The sequence below is a fragment of the Fulmarus glacialis genome, unplaced genomic scaffold, assembly GCF_000690835.1.
Source record: "Fulmarus glacialis isolate BGI_N327 unplaced genomic scaffold, ASM69083v1 scaffold6434, whole genome shotgun sequence".
Classification (NCBI taxonomy): domain Eukaryota; kingdom Metazoa; phylum Chordata; class Aves; order Procellariiformes; family Procellariidae; genus Fulmarus; species Fulmarus glacialis.
Window position 1 is genome coordinate 36,865 of NW_009209930.1, and position 19,280 is coordinate 56,144.

The window sequence follows — 19,280 nt, forward strand, 5'->3', positions numbered from 1 at the left end:
ATCTATTACAAGCTACTGCTTGTAATCCTATGCTGCAAGCTTTAGAGAATTTAGCTGTATTCACCCCTGATGCCTCAATGGCATGGAACATATACATCCAAGTACTCAGATGCTAATATTAAGGAGGCGTGGGGTCTGAAGCCTGTGCCAATGGAAATGTTAAATAATCATTAACTCAGTATTTTAAAGCTAGCTGCGGTTTATTTTTAAAGTTAATCACTTTCTGTGCTTGCTAGTATTATTAAAGATATTATTCATGTGAAAGCACAGGGGCCAAGAAAAATAACTTCTTATTGCTCAGAAAGGGGGTGAATAATGAAACAAAATATTTCATTTAACTTTCCCCTGAGAGAAATACCCTGGTAAAGTGTGCATGATCCTCCAGTAGCCAACACACTCTGAAGTTAAAAACCCGCTACTGATTCACAGCTGCTGTCCCAGCTCAAGTGGAAGGGATTTGTGCTTTTGGTGCTGGTGCTGAGTGAGTGTGCCAGATTTAAGCCTGCTATTAATGCAAGATGCCTGTATCCACAGAGAGTTGTTACATTTGCCCATAGAGTATCTTGAACAGAATAATATTATTCTTATTGTTAGATGCAGAACTTTTTCATGAACTAACGTGTTTCTTTTTAAAAATAAAGATGGGTATTTGCTATATGGAATTGAAGAATACGCATGCTTACCTGGCTACTCAGCCTTTAGAGAAAGAGACTGGAGTGTTCTGTGACTAAGAGGAACAGAGGCTAAGGAACCGCTGAGCCAGATAACCAACATGACGGCACTTTCCCAAGAGATGGAATACATTGCAAGTGTGGAATCCAGTCCCTAGAGAACTAGGACTTTTCAATGCAGTTCATATAAAACATGTAGGACTTCTTGTGGAAACAAGTAAATAAAAAACCTTTCCAGCTACTACATGGAGTAAAAATATTTTGCTAATTTAGCATAAAAATGAGAAATCACTTTGCCCAGATTTCATATAAAAACAATTAAGTCAGCTTATTTTTTTTAAAAAGCATATTTTAAATCTGGCAGTTTTTCTACTGGAGTACTGTACATGATGTTTTAAAGAGCTTCTAACCGGAAGAGTCACTGTTACAGAGCTAAAATTTACACTGTGTTTACATGCATACTGTTAACCATCTAGATTTGACACAGATAAAAACTAAGATGCTGATCCTTACTTTGACAAACAAGATAGGTCAACACTTCAACCTACTTGATGTATAATAAGTAAAATTTCAGTTTTAGAACAACAAAAATGTTAAAATAGATTTTGAAATCAAAATAAGACAGCGCAGAATTATCAGTGTACAGAAAAGCAGGTCCCTATACCTCGTTTTCTAGAAGAAAGCAAGGTTGGTTAATAAATTACAGGTTGAGATACAGCAGGCATTTTAATTCTCATTTCATTTAAAAACAAAGGCAGTACAAGGTAATGGATATCCGCATGATGCACGTGCTATTTTGCTTGCAAACTTTAGCAGATAGAAAATTTGTGAAGCTATGTTTCCTCACTGAATCTACTGATTCCTAATTAGACCAAATGACTCTGTAAATTTGAGATACGATCAGAAGTCCACAAAAGCCAGCCTCATATTTCATAAAAACTGCTAGGTATTTAGGAAATCTAGACACATTCACATTTTTTTCCATGCTTCATTTAAACTTTGATCAGCAAGACTCTGCTTTTATAAATTACCTACTGACATATTCATAAACTGGCTTGGGAAAAACATACAGGTCTTGTTACAATGAAATTTAAGATCTTACATACACCTCAGAGTCTGGAGCTATGGCATTTCTCCAAAATAGTTCACAGTTCCCGCAGTTAATACAGTACTGCAAAATGGCACTAAAGTGCATAAGTATCTGAATGTTTGTTGGGCTAAAAGGTGCTGTGCAAGCTTAAGCTACTGCTTTGCCATTATATACAAGATCATTTTTCTTTGGGGAGGGGGTACTAGTTCTGGAATGCCACTGATTTTAATTTTAATGGAGGATTGTCTACCTTTCACCTTTCTAGGAGATGTAAATGCCCCCTTTCTGACTCTTCTGTTTGTCAAGGACAGTAAAAGAGAAAATAGTACACTCCTCTAAAAATGTGTTTCAAGATAATTTACCAGAAAAGGTATTTTTAAAAAAAAAAAAAAAAAAAAGGATAATACATGGTACTCCAGATGAAAAATGGACATGCTCTTTGTAACTAGCTATGGATCTTCTGCTCAAATGAACATGCTGTTCCTGTTTATCAAACATGAGTACTAAACTACCATAAATAAAATACATACAGTACAGAACAATTAAAACTTTTTTGTACAGTAGTTACTTTTACATTAAACTTACCATCTTTTCAGAGATGTTGAAAATCAGGACTCTAAACGTGATTATTTCAAAGTATCATTTTTAACAATCTTGCACAGGCCCGACAATCAAAAACACGAAGCTTTGATTCAGATAGCTTGGCAGGTTTCACATACTTTGATAGGTAGGCTACTTTGAAATATGTTGGGTGTGTTTTTTACTTACGTGTTTTATTTTTATCAAAAGACAGTTTGATTATTTTTATTTAAATCTTTACATGAACTGTTTTTGTGCAATACCACTGCCAGTGTAGCTTGAGAAAACAAAATGTGTCTGGAACATTGACTATAGTCCAAGTGTTGTCTACTTAAAAAAGTAAGATTCTAGGAAATCCAATGTGAGTGCATTTTAATACAGGAAGTCAGTCCTAGAATAATTTTAATATTAAACAGGTACCGTTTCTACCACTGGTGATTTGATGCACTCTTCGTGCAGTCTGCTCTTTTCTGGGAGGTTTAGTGAATTCTCAGCAGGGTGCTCTTGTACACGACTGTCGCCATTCAAAGCTGAAACAAAGCCATCTTGAGAAGGACCTTTCAAGTATGAGTGAAATTCCACTTGAGTGTGACTTGGCCTATGCTCAGTGTATAAACTGTTACATGGAGCACTGCTATCACCTTCAGAAGATGAGCAGCAAACAATCACTGAGGGGTTTGCAGAAGGGTAATGAGGGCTGCTAAACGTTTCCTCTGATTGCCGTGTGTAGTCAACAAACTGTTCTGAAGTCATGTTGTAAGGCACCAGAGAAAGACTACCGTTCTTGACAGCATCCCTTTCTGAGTAAGTCTCACCAATCTGGTTAGCAGTGCCAGCAACATGGTTCTCTATTTGGTAATATAGATTTGAAGAGTTAGTATAGTATGAGGCATTTTTAGAGTGGTTTTCATGCACAGCAGTTCCATCAGAGTAGCAAAGGACAGAAGGAAGAGGCACCATATCAGCATGGGAGCCCATGCTTTCTACAAAATCATCCGCTTTTTCTTCCTCATCATCTTCCTCCTCATCTTCCTCTTCCTCTTCGTCATCATCTGATTCACTAGGGGCTAAACTCTGTGTGCTAGAATCTGTAACTCCACTACAAAAGCTACTGCCATCTTCCTCTTCCTCCTCTTCCCCTGGGCACTCCAAGTCCTCGGCTGACTGAGAATGCATAACCGCAGCCGGAGGTTCGGTTTCAATCTCAAAATTTTCTGCAATTGAATATTCAACCGGATGGGGTCCTGGACTCATAGAACTAGTGTGTGCACTTATCTCACTGTGGCAGCCATTTAGTGCCGGAACTTGCTGCTCTCTATTTTTCTCCAATTCAAGTTTCATTATTGTGTGCAAAAAGTGAGTCCGTACACGGATAGGATTAAATTCAATTCTACCTGCTGTATTGCTACACCCTTCTTTAGTGCAACCGCATGGAAAAGACATACGATCCACCTTTTAAAAAAGAAGAATACAGATTAACAATACGCAGCGTAAGCCTGGTCATATGACAGAACCTAGACAGCCTAGAGAAATACAATGGCGAAGTGGGATGCATCTTGAGGAGTACTTGTAAGAATAGTGAAAGCTAACAATAATTCAGAGGGTTAGCCCTGGAATTTAGCACTACTGACAGGAGCAGTAAGGGACCCATACATGCATGTTGCAGAGCAGGAAAAATATGTTGCTGTTCCATAGGTGAAAGCATTACACAGTGGAACAAAAATAGGTAGTTTTTCTATTTCTGGATCTGCTACAGCTTTATGTCATGTTGTGCTCAAATCCAGGCAAAAGCATTACCAGAAAGAGTCTTAAAATTTGATAAAAATAATGGAAACTAGAACCCTATTGAAACCAATTGAGTTATATATAAAAGCCTTTATAAAGTTGCCAATGGGGACACCTGACCACAGAAAGTAGGAATAAAAACTCAGATGCATTTTAAAAGATACTTCAGTCAACTGTAGATGCAGTGCTGTAAGCTCAGCAGACTGTGGGCAGAACTTGTATGTCTAATAATAGCCACCTTAAAGTTCTAAAAATGTGGCTGAGTCCACAAATTGGATAGTTCAATTAGATAGCTTAAGGTCTATGATTTTCATCTACACTATAATACCTAAACATCAAATACAATGCAGAAGAGAACCATATAACACAATCTAGTACATCTTCCCCACATGGGAAGATGAAAACAGGAACAGCAAAGGGAATATATTATTTAGAACAGCAGAGAAAGTTTAGCTTAAATCTTAGGATTTAAGAAATGATAAAAATGCATTCAGGAAGAAATCAACTCAGCTGCATAAAAACGACTCAGGAGAATTAGTGGAAACATCTTTTAGGGAACATTTTGGGACATTTACAGCTGTACATAGGACACTATGTAAATGTACAATACGAAATACCTTTTCAGCCTGGAGAGGAAAAACTACCTGCAGATGTATTTTTCATTGCCTACATGCAAATTTATTATGCATGCATTTTAAGTATCATGCATGTTAAATAAAGGACGGTACCACAGAGTTTCATTTATTGTTTCTCACTGGGTTTGGACTATAATTCACATTTGGACAGTATGTGATTGTCTCTAAAATAAAAGGTAACATCCCTTCTGAAATCTGCAGGCTACTGATCCTTCTGTTGTCTGCATCTGCGTATTTAGATAAAGGCCAAAGAGGAATATGAGGAGCAGAATATTTGCATTAAGAACAACAACAAAAAAATACTAAACAATGTATGTGCCTAAACCAATCATAAAATGAAGAAAGATGTTTAAGGAGATTGTTTGTATTGCAAACTATATACTCTTAAATCTGGGCCTTAAAAAACTGGTTTGAGATCCACAAGTGTTATCTAATAATAATTAATTAATTTCCAGTAGTTATAACTTCAACAACAAAATGTACAGGCGAGTGCGTGCACACCCCCCCCTCCCCCTGCCCTTCCCCTTGATGGTTAAATAACGACGATAATATAGACATTTACCTGACATTTTATGCCTGCAAGACTGCAAGTGCAAGTTTCTGGATCACAGAACACACGGCAGTCACAGCCACAATCCTCTCTGGACAGGCGGATGGCCCGCAGCTCGTGTTTTTCTTCCACATCAATCTTCTTCACTCCAGAAGCTCGCAGCAATGCCCTTCGCTTTTTTGTCGGCAGGGGTTGTAGAAAGAAGTACTCATCTACTTCAGTGTTGTCCAGATCAATATCATCATCAGAAATGTCATCCAGTGTCAGCGTACTAGCTTCTTCAGATTCCACTGTACCATTCTTGGTCATCTGCATAGAACAATTAACAAAGTCCTTAAACTATACTCACATATATATATATATGTGTCATAGATGTAAGTATGTGTAAAGCATTATGAATGTCGAAAGCTGCATGTAAAAATGCTGCATGACTGCCGGTAAGTTCCAGAATATGATTACAGATGGGGTGAAAAGGCAGTTCTTTCACATTTAACATGTGAAATAAATACACATTTTTAGTTTCATGTTTGTCATGAAGCTAATTTTTATTCTAAATTTCTAATTTCTTACCTGTTCTTTATGTCTTTTATTATTTGTCATTGTTTGCCAGATCTCATGCCTTTCTAAAATTCTAGTCTTTTCTATATAGTTTCGAAAGACAATTTTTGAGCCCTTTTGATTCTAGTTCCTGTCTCTGGGCTCTCTGAAATTCTTCAATATCCTTCGGAGTTAGTAATTATACTACCAACACTGTTTCAGATTATGATGCGTCACAGATTTGTAAAATGCTGTATTTTACGTACTACTCGCTATCCTGTTCCTCCTTAGCCTGACAAGTTGTTGGATGTTTGTGCAGCTGAGATCACAAAGCAGTATTTCCACTTAATCGCTTGGGCAGATGCCTATATTTGCTTATGGAGTTGACAATTCTAAGCTTGGAAGTCACTTAATTTTTGCCCCTTTCTACCTATACTACTTCATGTTTATTTGCAATGTATTTCGTAGCGCTGATACATACAGCTCTTCTGAAGTTCCTTCTAGTCCTCTTTGGTCCTGAAAATAACCCATTCAGCTTTGTGTTGTCATACATTTTAGTACTTCACTAACAAATCCAGGTTATTCTGAGGTAGTTAATGAATGAATGAACTTAGAAAAAAAGGGAAGTAAGTTGTTAACCTCTTGTGGAAGATCTTGAGAAAGGTTTTTAGAGGACTCGTGCTCCTTTCCTAGGGATACGAATTTTTGAGCCTCTATAGATACAAGTATCCTGGCACTATATTATTACCTATGTATAGCCTAGCTCCCAAACCTTTCAAAAATTGTTTCAAAGTTAAATGGCCATGAGCATCAAGCACCAACATCCAGTACCACTTTCGTAAGATAGCACACGTCTGTACCGTACTCCTGTAACTCATCTCATATAGAAAGGGGTGTATATATTCAAGTAGAAAAGGAAAAAAAAAAATTTACTGCACCGAAGGAAGGTTAATTTTCCCATCCATGGTAGAGCTCACTGGTTATATCTGCCAGGTAACACAACTACAGGGTTTATGAAAATTCTTCTTCAGATAAAATTGCTTGAGACTCAAAAGAATATCAAATGTTAAAAAAAGTTCAGAGAGACGATGACACTCACCACAAAAAATATATTTTCTCAATCTCAAGTTACTCAGACTGAGCATCGTACAACATAGCAAACGTGAAGCAAGTGCAGTTATATGATTTATTTTGTCAAATAATAAATCCTTTTCTTGTATTATTGTTCTAGGAAATAATTTTGCTTAAAATGGAAAAACAAACAAACAAAAAGATTCCCAATGTTCACCCTGCCCTATGTAACATTTTCAACTGATGAGGCTGCTGATTTACACTAGCTGAGCACCTGGTCTCATACTTTTGTAAATAAAACATGGTGCATCTATGTTATAATTACACACCGGTGAAGTCTCAAGTCTCATTTGCATTAGCAGTTTCTTCGTGGGCATCACCATGACCTCAGAAAAATGGCCCCCAGTGAATGTAATTTGAGTGTTTCTTACCTACAGAAAAATAGCCATTCAAATTCTTTCTCTGTTTTGCCTTATTTACTTGCAGAAAATTTCAGCTTGGCCTGTTATCCCAAATAAATTTTTAGTGTGTAAGAAAGCAGTCCGGAATCTTACCCATTCCACTATTTCCACTTCTATTATATTCCCAACTGTTTCGTTTTCCCATTTATATTAGCAATTTGTCCTTCCCACAATCTTTTGGATTGTAACTGTCATTTATGGCATTATTGAATCACTCGACGGTGAACTCCTACTGACTGCTTACTCTTTTTTGTAATTGCAGTTTTGTGTTTGTAACAACTGCGTAAGACAATCTCAGAAAAAAACCTGATTATTCCTGACTTATAAAGTCAGGTTAAAAGCAATACTCTTCCCTTTGAAGGAGAAGAGTCTCAGTGTCACGACTGGTGGTCCTTACATAGAGTGTACGTGTACACATTACACTGCACAAAGAAAAATTCTCCTGAGATCAGTAATCATCTCTTCTTAGCAATTCAGCACTGTATTTCGTTCATGCAGAGGTGTTCTGCCACTTCCACAACTCTGCTTCAGAGGCATTATTGTTTCCTTCTCTTTTCAATGTATTCTAAATCCTTCTCCGTAACTGCAGCCTTCGGAGTTTAGTGCCTTCATTTTATTTCATGTTTCAGTTTATTTACCATGTCTGTTATCCCTATAAATTCAAATCCCTTTGTGCATATACTTCCAGTCCTTTCTTCATCTTAAATGCAGGCATTTTCAAAATGTCGTCTCAAACTTCCTTCAGATTGTTTTCTTACTCTATTTTCTATTATTCATTCACTTTACAGCGGCTAGGAAAAGGGGGTAATAGCTCCTTAATCAGTCTGCCTGGCTCTGGGGCAATGGAGAGATTATTTACACCATGTATTTCAACATATTAGTTCAGTATTAGTATTTCGATGTATTAGTTCAGTAAGGTAGGAAAGACAACATTAGAAGTCATCCTTTTTCTGTATAATCTAAGGCGAGAGACAGGTAAATCCACAGAGTGATTAAATGCATCTTGAATTAGCTGTCTGAAGTGAGGGGGAGGGAATACTCCACTGTACATGCAACTCAGCCTGAATGTTCAAATCCAGATTGGCAACCTTGATTTTTTTTATATTTTTCATTTTTTGTTAGCTAGGTACAACTAAGTAGAGTGTATTTATGGTTTTATGTTTTCTTTTTTTTTATATGTAATAGGAGAATGACCTACCTAAGAATTCTGATTTCTCTAGTTTTAAATACACAAGACTCAAACCACTCCTTAAGCAGATCACTGTTATTTAATTGCCTATCAGAATTTAAGTTTGAAACTGGCAAAGGGCAAGAATTCTAACCCCTGCTTCTTTAATCGTTTTAGTAATTTATTCAATTACTATTTAATAAAAATTAAGTTTCAGGGCTCTTACCCATGAGGTGAATGCTCTAACTCCTCAGCTTACAAAGGCACCTATAGAACCACACCAAACCTGTCATCTGTCTCTCCTCCTCCTCCTGCAAATCTTAACTGCTTTGCTACACAGCGGCAGAGCATTAAGGAATGGACTCCAGTCACGTGCTGAATACTGTATGCATCCGGCAGGCTGTAAATTCAAAAGCCTGGGCATCAAGTGGGATTAGACAGCAGTTTGCCATTTCAAAGCACCTTAGCTCCTGACTCCTTTGCTGGATGACTTCTTTTGTTGTCTCCTCTGATTTTTTTTTTCAGTTTTGTCACACAAAGAACAAATGAATTAATAAAATGGAAGATTTGAACACTAGCGATAGGACGAGAGGAAATGGCCTCAAGTTGCGCCAGGGGAGGTTTGGACTGGACATGAGGAAAAACTTCTTTACTGGAGTGGCCAGGCCTTGGAACAGGCTGCCCAGGGAAGTGGTGGAGTCACCATCCCTGGAAGTATTTAAAAGACGTGTAGATGAGGCGCTTAGGGACATGGTTTAGTGGGCATGGTGGTGTTGGGTTGACGGTTGGACTTGATGATCTTAGAGGTCTTTTCCAACCTTAATGATTCTATGATTCTACAATTTCTCAAAGAAGTAATTGGGTAACTACAGAGGGAGGAAGATTATCAAGAACCACCAAATACATTTTCCAATACAGAACTTCAGGGGAACATTAAGTTCTCTTGATTGTCATAATATTGCTCATCTGAATCGAACTTGATTTGTAGATGGGTAAAATTTCTCTCATAAAGCTAAAGGTTAATGTCATAACAACAGAACAAGGCAAGGGCCAATGAATATGTGAAGCCTTTGGGTGAAATTCATTTCAACTCTGTAAAATGTGAAAAATTTAGGTTAGACACCTTTGCCTGCCCTAGCTGGAAATTATTCCTTACAATTTCCCACAAAGGAAACCAACCATGTCCACAGACCCAGAAGCCTGAACATCACTAGGGTCATGCTAATCATTTTAATAGATCTTAATTTGAGGAGACATTATTAGTAAGCAATAAGGACTCTTCCAGCTAATTTATTGTGCTTACTCATAATGTTTTCTCAAATGACAACGTATTAAAGCAAAGCCTACCTTGTACCTTTCATCTTGCCAAGATGACTTTTATGTCCAGATTGCCATTAGAATTTTCACACTCTGCTGCTAACAAGTGTTTATGCCACTGTCAGCAGTGTTTACACCAACGTGCTGGTGCTAAATGGCTAAAGTGACTTGAAGATGATTTTAAAGTCTTTATCTGCTTTTCATTAAGAGAAGTTTCTTATTTGGCTCCTCACTTTTAGCAAGTGTAATATTAAACAGTACCTAAGATTATGGAGACACAATTCCAATATATTCCTGTATTTCTATTCTTTTTTAACAAATTCTACATGACAGAATACTTTCTTCCTACAGACTTGCATATTTTAGTCCAATGCGAAAAATTTAAAAAACAGGGAAACTGAAATTAAAAACCACACTGAAAACGTTACTTTCTGTTTGCATAATGGTTTTCAAACAGAAAAACCTTTTTGAGCAAACTTTGCCCTACTTAATTTTCTCATTTTCTTCATTTTTCTCTGCAGATGTACAGTAATTTAGATGAAAATCCTGATTAGTACATTTTCATTAAAGTTCATAATTGCTGACATTGTCACCTTAGAACCCTACAGCGTTTCCTTTTCCATGTGAATGACCAAGCAGCTCTTCCGTCCCTATAATGGGAAACCAGAAAGGCTCTGTTCTCTTAAGCAAATAAAACATGCTCAGTGCTTTACAGCAACTCTTCACCATAATTCAGTGAGTCCTGGATTTGCTTTTGGGAGGGAAAGTGTGTGTGGGGGGGTGTGTGTGTTGTATTTTTTTACCCCAAGTGTATAATCAGGGATGCAACTAAGCTGAGTTTAATGGACTAATTCAAAAAGGACGTTTTCTGTTCCCTATGTTTTTATATATGCTCTAGAGTGAAGAGTAGTATTTTACTCTGGTAAAAAATTTAACACTAGTAAGATGTTACCATTTTTAAGCCACTCTCAGGATTCTGAAGACCTAACCGCAATTTCTTAATATTTGAATTGAAACTTTGGAGTCAGCTTACCAGTCTCAGAACATGCTAGTAAACTATTCCCACATCAACTGCTGGGGATCAGTGAAGAAAGAATCCCACCTCTGCTGAATTAAGTGCAGGGGAAAGGACTTTTCTATTTGGTAAAAGGAAACAATTCAAATTAGGACAGAGGGGGGAATGTAAATCAGGTTTCATTAGTCACTGAATACTTATGAAGAGATTTTGCAGGAACTTAACAGTCACTGTAAAGATTATCATCCACTCAAACAAGTGACTGGGGAGATGGAAGAACACATATTTGGAAGAGGAGCAGAAAGTAGAGTCTACGTCCCAAAAAAAGAGTGGGCTGGAGTGAAGTGAGTTAATGAAGAAAGGAGATCCATCCCAGCCAAGAGGAGAATTATGAAAGCACAAAGAGCAGAGCTCTGCTCCGTACCTTCTGTACTTAGGATGGTACCATTCCCTTGTCTAATAGGGCACTGTGCGAGGGCTCAGAAGACTCATTCTCCTTCTGGCTCTTCCAGATTTCTGCTGGACACCCTGTTCAAGGCTAACTTCCACCACCCTCTGCCTTTGTTTTCCTCTGTAGAAAACAGAGAGTAAACAACTTCCTCCCTGTAAAGCACTCTGAGGTACACATCAGGACTTGGTAATATCGAACAAAAATATGTCTTCAGTGAAATTAAAAAAAAAAGAAAAATGCCATTGTTTCGACTGAAAATGGAATGATAGAAAGAAAATGTTTTTTTTTAAAACACATATACTGGGCTTATATAGCTCTGACATTGCTCATTTAAATAAATAAGGTAGGGATCAAAGTCTTGAATAATTTTTACCTTTAATTTTAGAGAATTGAGTTTTTCCTCCCTGAGATGCTCTCTCAACATCTCTCGGTGAAGCCTCTCCTGTTCCATCGCAAACTCTCCAAGTGTGTATTGGCGCACACTGTTGTGGCGAGTAGACATTCCCAGGGTGCTTCCCCCTTGGCTGGGAACACTGGTGAAGCCTTGCCTTCTCGTGAAGTAATACACAGTAACACAGTTAAAATGGACATTTTTTGTTCTCTTCCGCTTCTCTCTCTTCAGGATTGAAGAAGCTAGAACAGATGCAGATTACCATATGAATGATAACTTGCAGTCACATAGCAAATTCGTCACTGGTGTAGTTCCATTTACCTTAACAATACCTTAACAGTACACACTAAAGTTCAGAGGTATGCAGTCTAAATGAGGAGATAACATTAGAAATATTTATTGTATATGCAAACCTAGAAGCCATTACAAACCGCTACAATCATGAACACTATTGCCTACTTTAGAAGAGAAATTCTTGGCCAGGACAGCTGTGTTTTCCCATAGCATAAAAATGTTTTATCCTTTTACCAAGGAAGGAAATAAATCCCAGCAAAAGGAACTTCTTTCTCAGTGTCACCTCAAAGACAGTGATCCACTGACTTGCTCCTCTTCAAAACCCTGCGAATAAAACAACGTCGCATATGACAGCAGTGAGGAGAACAACAGACCCATGTCTCTCACAGGTCTATATACACCGTTACTATTCTGTCAGCAAGGCTTAGCTGTAAAGATCTATAACTACATCTTTAAAGCATTGGATCACATTGCCAGAAAAGATTCCTATCTCTTATAATCTAAAATGTGAGAAATTAGTGTTAGAAAAACTATAAAGCCAATATGTTTAGTGTTTCAGACTGTCTCACAAATTCATATTGTCATCGTCATCATCACAGAATAATATAGGAATAATGCTGATTAACAATCAGAACCACTGCCTTTTTCTCTACTTTCATCCTTCTTTCTGTTGCCATCCACTGAATACACATGTGTGTGGGTATATATATTCTAATGTGTAGAATTTTGACAAAAAATTAAATCTAGTCTTTTCTAATTCTTTTCTGATTCCCCTCACACTCGTGCTCAGTTTTTCTTCCGCACATATGCAGTATCATATGAAATGGATTTGTTTAAAAACAAATGCCAAATTTTAACTGTTAAATATTGTTCTTTTTTCTACAGACATTTAGTAACTCCTTCCAACGATACTGATCTATTGTTTCTCACTGGTAAGAGTGGTGAGCCTTTACAGAAAAAAAAGAGACACACAAACGTTAGAGAAAGATGAGAGACACTCCTTGATTTTTAAGGTGAATAGCCTGATTTATTTGATTTATTGCAAAATGGCAATAGGATTTTGAGAATGTAGATAAGAAGTCATTGCTTTGCAATTTACAGGCAACAGTTGGGCAGGTGTGAATGAGACACCCAACTGCCAGACTTCAGGCAGTAGAATGATTTAAAAGGTGCCTGACCACTCTTGAAAGACGTGGAACCATTCTATAAAAGCAGTAAGAGCAACATGATGTACACTGCTAATCTAAAATTGCACCGTCCCTAGAGAGTGGAAGCACTTGGCCTTCAGCCTCGGTTCCCTAACAGGTGTAGTTTATTGTCACAGTTAAAACATAGTTAATTCTCTAATATTATTGTGTAGTGAAATGTTAATCACCACAAATGTAAAAACCCTAAACTTTTACATGAAGTAATTCAGTCCAAAACAATAGCATAATCTACCTAACTATATAAAAAACAAGTATATTAGAAAATACAGTCCTGTAACCAAATTACAGACAGTATGCCCCACTGACATAATCGTAAAACTATTCGGGGCTCGGTAAAACATTGAAATAGTATTATTTTTCCTAAATACTGATAAGCAGCTAAAAGTATGGTTTATTATATAAATAACATGCACTTCTTCAGATATGTTGTGGGTTTGTTAGATTATAAATATAAAACAGATAAATAAGCTCAGGTCCTATATTCACTTACATGCTCTCAGTGTTCCAAAAAAGGTGTAGGATGTACACAGAGGAATCAAAAGACAAATTCTGTGACATTAGGCATGTTTAAATTTACATCCAAGTTTAAGCAAATCTCATATCAACAGAGCCTGTCAAAAATATTTATAGGACGCTTTTAGTGGGGGAAGAGGGTTATTTTGTTAGACGAGACTAGTTGATAGGGGTGTGTCAATTTTGCATGATATTAAATATTGTTTTAATGTACTGTTCTTTTCCATATATGCCACAGTTTCAACACAAAACTATCTTTAATAAAACCAAATTTTTAGAGTTTGGAAGACGGGGCAATTTTGATATTGTGACATTCTCTTTCAATTTAGCATGAAAGCAAACACTCTGCATCAGAACCTTCACTGCCTATATGCTCTTACACACAGGAAAGTGCATATTAAAAAATCCTGCTTCTGCTGAAGGGCGTATCTAAACCATTCTGGGATGTATCCAATTTCTGATATAACAGTATTGATGTTATTTCGATCTCAACTGGGTCTCGCCTCTATTTCGGAAGAAATATTGACAGCTACTGAAGGGCAAGCAGCTTTTTTACCAAGTAAAAGAACCAGCCACAAATGGAATGAGAGATAAAACTATAGTAAAATATTAAAGGAAGGAAAAGATAGAAGGTTAATCTTAAAAATACAAATATATGCTTCACAAGGAAATAGAAGGTAATTGCGCCTGTAAATTGCACAAGCTAGCAAATGCCTTTGAATCTTCATCTGTAAACTTCACTATCTACCACATAAGGTCTACGTTTATAGTAATTTGGTTTAGACCTTAGGTACGGAACTCCTGACATGGCTGCTTACTGGCAGGAATACCAAATGCTGCAATAAAAGTGCTTCCCTTTTCTTAAGTCTGTCAATCTCTTTATAGAAGAGAGACTACTTTCTATGCTACTTTCTATACATAAAGAATCATACTACTTTCTATGCGTAAGGAAATCAACCTTACGTTTTATTCACATGCTACACACTGACATTAATAGTTAAATGAAGCTAGGCAGGAGACTCTGCTATTACTAGACTCTCTAATTACTTCCAGCTGAAAAAAAGAATGTCGTCTATGATAAAAACTAGATTACATGAATAAGCTTTTCCACTATGTAGGTTTTTGGGGAGGGGTGGGGGTGCCCATGTGTGTGCTGTCAAAATTTAGAACATGAACTTCATACATTGCCATATGTTTATGCCTAAAAGTTTGGTCAGCAGTCTCTCTCAGTAAGACTGTAGTTGTCATGAGCTGTCTTAAAGAACCCACTAATGCATTTCTTCAACTTTTTTATAGTTCTTATCACTTTTAATAATTTTATTATCAATGCCACACCATCAAAGTTGTTTGGGTTTTTTTAATTATCACTGACAAAAACTGCATTAAAATAGAATTAAGCTGAACTTCAGGAAAATGCTGGCATACTGTAACTGCACCACCACCAGCTCTATAAATCCAGCACTATCCAACTGCATTGAAGACAGTGTGAGAGCTGATATGCATTTGTTGCAAATGTCATTAAAGTTCATGGCTTTATTTATTAACATTATAGTTCCGAGTCAGACAAGGTATATGATAATCTGTAGAAGTAAACATTCAGAACCCTCAGATTACACATGATTTTTTTTTTCTGAAACACATCCTATCTTTTGGGTTTGCTTCTGTCTCACCCAAGAGCTCATTAAAGGGAAGAGCTAAGGCTCTGTGAATAACTCTAGTCATCTCTTCTGTGTTACTGCTAGGAAGTAGGCAGAATATATTCATATTTGTGAGAATGTTGTTTGCAAGAACAGATCAGGCAGGCACCGCAAAAGATTACAGGATTTTATTTGATTACCCAAAAGCATAGATTTGAGATGTCAGTGGGGGAACTGGAGAATTGCAACCACCTCAGTAACCAAGGACATGAAAGGAAGCACAGTCGGCACCACAAAGGCACTATGTTCTTGCTCTACTATACTTCCTAAAATCTCTGAGCAGAGGGCTGTCTTAATGTGACCTCAAAAAAAAAGTATTATTAGATATTGAACGGAAATGTTGAACATTTTCCAACATCAGGGACAAGGTGCTCTATAACTCATTCAGTTCTTTCGCTTCAAGCCAACCAGAACTCAGTCTCTCAGATCATCTTATCAAGAGTCAGGAGCATCTGTTATTTTGCGTGCACTGTACCTTAAACAGTATGTTCAAATCGGTTGTAATTACTGCTAAGGACACTGCTTAACTCAAGACAGAGCAGAAGGACATACAAAATACGTATTTTCTGATATATCGGAAAGCGTGAACATATGCCCAGACAAAATTTACTGACATTAATCAATTAGTAAGCTCCTTTCAGAATGAGGGACACAGATTGTGCAAGGCTTGCATGCCTCTTTGGAGTCAGTTTCAAAGGTTTTGCAGGGAAGCAAAAGCTCGTAACCTAAAAATTTATCCAAAGAGAGTACTGTAAACACCACATTTTTCCAGAAGAGACCTAGTAACGGCTTCCTTGCTTGGCCAGTCTCAAAAAAGTATTTACATGCCATCCTCCTGTGCAACAAGTGATATCAGTGGATGCCACTATCATCTGTTCTGCGCCAAAAGGGTGATACTGACTCCAGGCAGAGTCTGCTAGGCAGAGACGTGTTCTTTTAGCATCTGCTGGACACACACTGTCAACGGGAACTAGAAAGTGGTTTTTGGAAACGAATGCCACCATTTTGGGTCTAGCAGTTCATGGCGAGCAAGGATGCCGGAGGGAACAGGAATATTCATCATCACCTAAAACTGTCCTACGATCACACATGATCTTTAACACATTTATATACTACAAGTCTGATATATTCCATGGAAGGAAAAAAATACTCCATTCTCATGTATTTAAACAATTAATGTAATTTTTAGTTCCATGTTTCAAGATTGTATGGAATTAAATATTTTTGACAGATACATAAGTACTGTAATGCATAAAATATATCTATTATCAGAGGGAAAGATGAAACTGTTAAGAACATAATTACCGCTACAGAACTATTTCTCAGAAAAGGTCACTATATTGGAACAAGGTCTTCAGACACAGATATCTTCAAACAGGACTGTCAGAATTCCTCATCTGAAATAATACCAACTGCTGAAATTTTGATTTTTGGCATTTGACATTTGAGTGGCTCAGTTTCTGGGTTTAGCAGAGCAGAGCCCAAGTTAATAACCTGCTTGCAGCTGGCCTGCCTCCTCATGGAGCCAAGTCAGGGCCTGTAGGCTTATCAGCTCCTTGCCGTGCAAAAGCAGCTGCTGCAGATTCAGGACCGTATCTGGACACGGCACAGCCCCATCCGTGCAGCACTCGACCCGAGCTAACAGCCACAGCACAGGTCATCTGCACCACAGACCATGTGTGGCAAAACTGGCAATTGTCTGTAAACAAAATTCCTAAAGGCGAGGCCAAAAGAATTAAAGGAAAATTTCTAACAGCAAACAATTGTTTAACCCAAGCATGGTTAACACATCCTGGAAACACAACGTGCTCTTTGTGCTTACCCTTTTGCTATCTTTGTTCATGATGTGCCTGCACACATACACAGCAGAATGTGTTTATTCATCTTTTTCTCAGTTATTAACTTCTCTCCCTCATAATAATTCTCTTTACCCACAGCAGTTACAATTTATTTCATGACTACATATGATATTTCTGCCATTTCTCTTTATGCACAATTCCTGGTTTATGCACTTCTCTGGCTATTGAGCATACAAGGAATCTCTAAGGTTTCCAAAATTTAAGAACACCTGTATGGCGAGCCAGAGACCTGCAGAATGGCGCAATACCTAAACGCTAGATATCAATTTTTTTTATTATAGCCCTTCAGTTTTCAATATTTCAGTAAGGGCCTTTTTCAGTCATCAACTGTAGTACAGAATAGAGATAATTGTTCAGCAGTCATTCAAGAAATTGAGATTTCGGTGATTTATTCATAAGGCTGCACACCGACATGAAACAAGCTTTGTCTGACTCAAGACCACCTTTTTCTACGCATTACCACCCCCCTACACTACCACCCCTCCAAATTACACAGATTAAGGCTTGACTCAGTAAGCCTGTCTTACCCAGCCTGTGGTTTATTAGGCACGGGGAGATCAACTGTCAAAAAATTAAAAATAGAATAAACACACAAACATCATTATGGTTGTTCCCACACGTGGTAAATTATACACATAGTTGAGGACCATCTCTTACATTAGGACACTAAGTCATAACTTTTATTACCAAATTTTTTATTAAAATGGTTGCAATTTAAAATGGTAACATTTTATCTATCAAAACAAAAAGTACAATTTTTATCACCCTGTGGCTAATAGTAATGGCATACAAGATGTTTTATGGATCCTTTTCCAGAAAGACTTAAATTTTTTTTTTAAGCTTACAGGTACTTGATAAAGTGCATTAAATAGATTTTTCCAGACACAGTGTGTCCCGTATGTCTGCATGAAACAGGAGGCCCCACTAATTCATTTTTCAAAGATACTCTAAAAATAAAACTTGAAAGTCAAAACTGAAGAAAGTTATCAATGTGAAAAAAAACACAGCTATCATGAAAATAACAATAGCCTTAAAAAATAGAACTGTTCTGTAAAATGGCTTCCATGGTGCTGCTCTTTCTCGCTTAGGATGCTGTGTCGCATAAATCTCCGTCACGATGACAATTAATGGCAGAAGGGCAAATATTATGAATAACAGTGTGACAATAAAACTTCCCTGTCAGATTCATCCTGGCTAAAGTATGTTGTACAAAGCATTGATCTGTGCTGGAATTCTGTCACCAAACAAACATAGCAAGTGAGGAAATACTTTCTGCATTTGGAAAAAGACTCCTCAATGAAGAAGGTAAGAAAAATGAGAGCCATTCAAGTCACGTGAGGTTAGAGAATAAAGAAGGGCCTTTGTTCATCAACAGTTAATAAAAGAGAATGAAGCAATTTATATGGCAGAAAAGTTTAAATATATATCCAGAGGAACGGTGTGAATAGACAAGGGTGAAGAAAGATGTAGCAATACACAGATTTGTAATGAATCATCGTCAATATTTTCATAATATATGTTAATGTAACTAGAACACTATGGTTAAGAGACTGTCTCCTTAGTGGTGGTGTTAGACGGAATGGTTGCCATCACCTTATTCCTACCAACAGGCTCATAATTATAAGATTTTTTGCACTTACCTTCTGTATTGCAACTAAAATTTATTTTTCATTTTATGTATTAGTGGGAGACTGAAGAATTTTATTACTAGCTCATTTTCCACAGGTTATTCAAAGCTATGTATCAGCAGCACTCCAGCTTCTGAAATTGTGCACCCTTCTTTCCTCTCCCTACCCCATACCAAGGAATTTTGAAAGCATGGAGTGGAAAGCTGGAAGCAGGGGAGATTCCTACTGACCTCTGCACGCAGGGGTGGGCTGTTTATCTGCTAGCCCTTCCCACCCACAGGAACAACTGAGCTAGGAAGTCCCCAGCCCAGAGAGGCGCAGGGGGAAGACGCTGGCGGGTGCCACCTGCACCCAAAAATT

General features: G+C 37.4%; 1 protein-coding gene across 1 annotated transcript in view; it reads right to left on the reverse strand.

The window, feature by feature from the left end:
- Positions 1–2,103: 2,103 nt before the first annotated feature.
- The window catches only part of CSRNP3 (cysteine-serine-rich nuclear protein 3), a 26,193-nt gene continuing 9,016 nt past the window's right edge, over positions 2,104–19,280 (reverse strand). The window contains exons 2-4 of the mRNA XM_009576998.1: positions 11,704–11,963; positions 5,323–5,619; positions 2,104–3,792 (exon numbers count right to left, since the gene is read on the reverse strand). Of these exons, the coding sequence (XP_009575293.1) occupies positions 2,749–3,792; positions 5,323–5,619; positions 11,704–11,963 (1,601 nt within the window). The 3' untranslated portion in view covers positions 2,104–2,748. The remainder of the gene's footprint in view (positions 3,793–5,322; positions 5,620–11,703; positions 11,964–19,280) is intronic.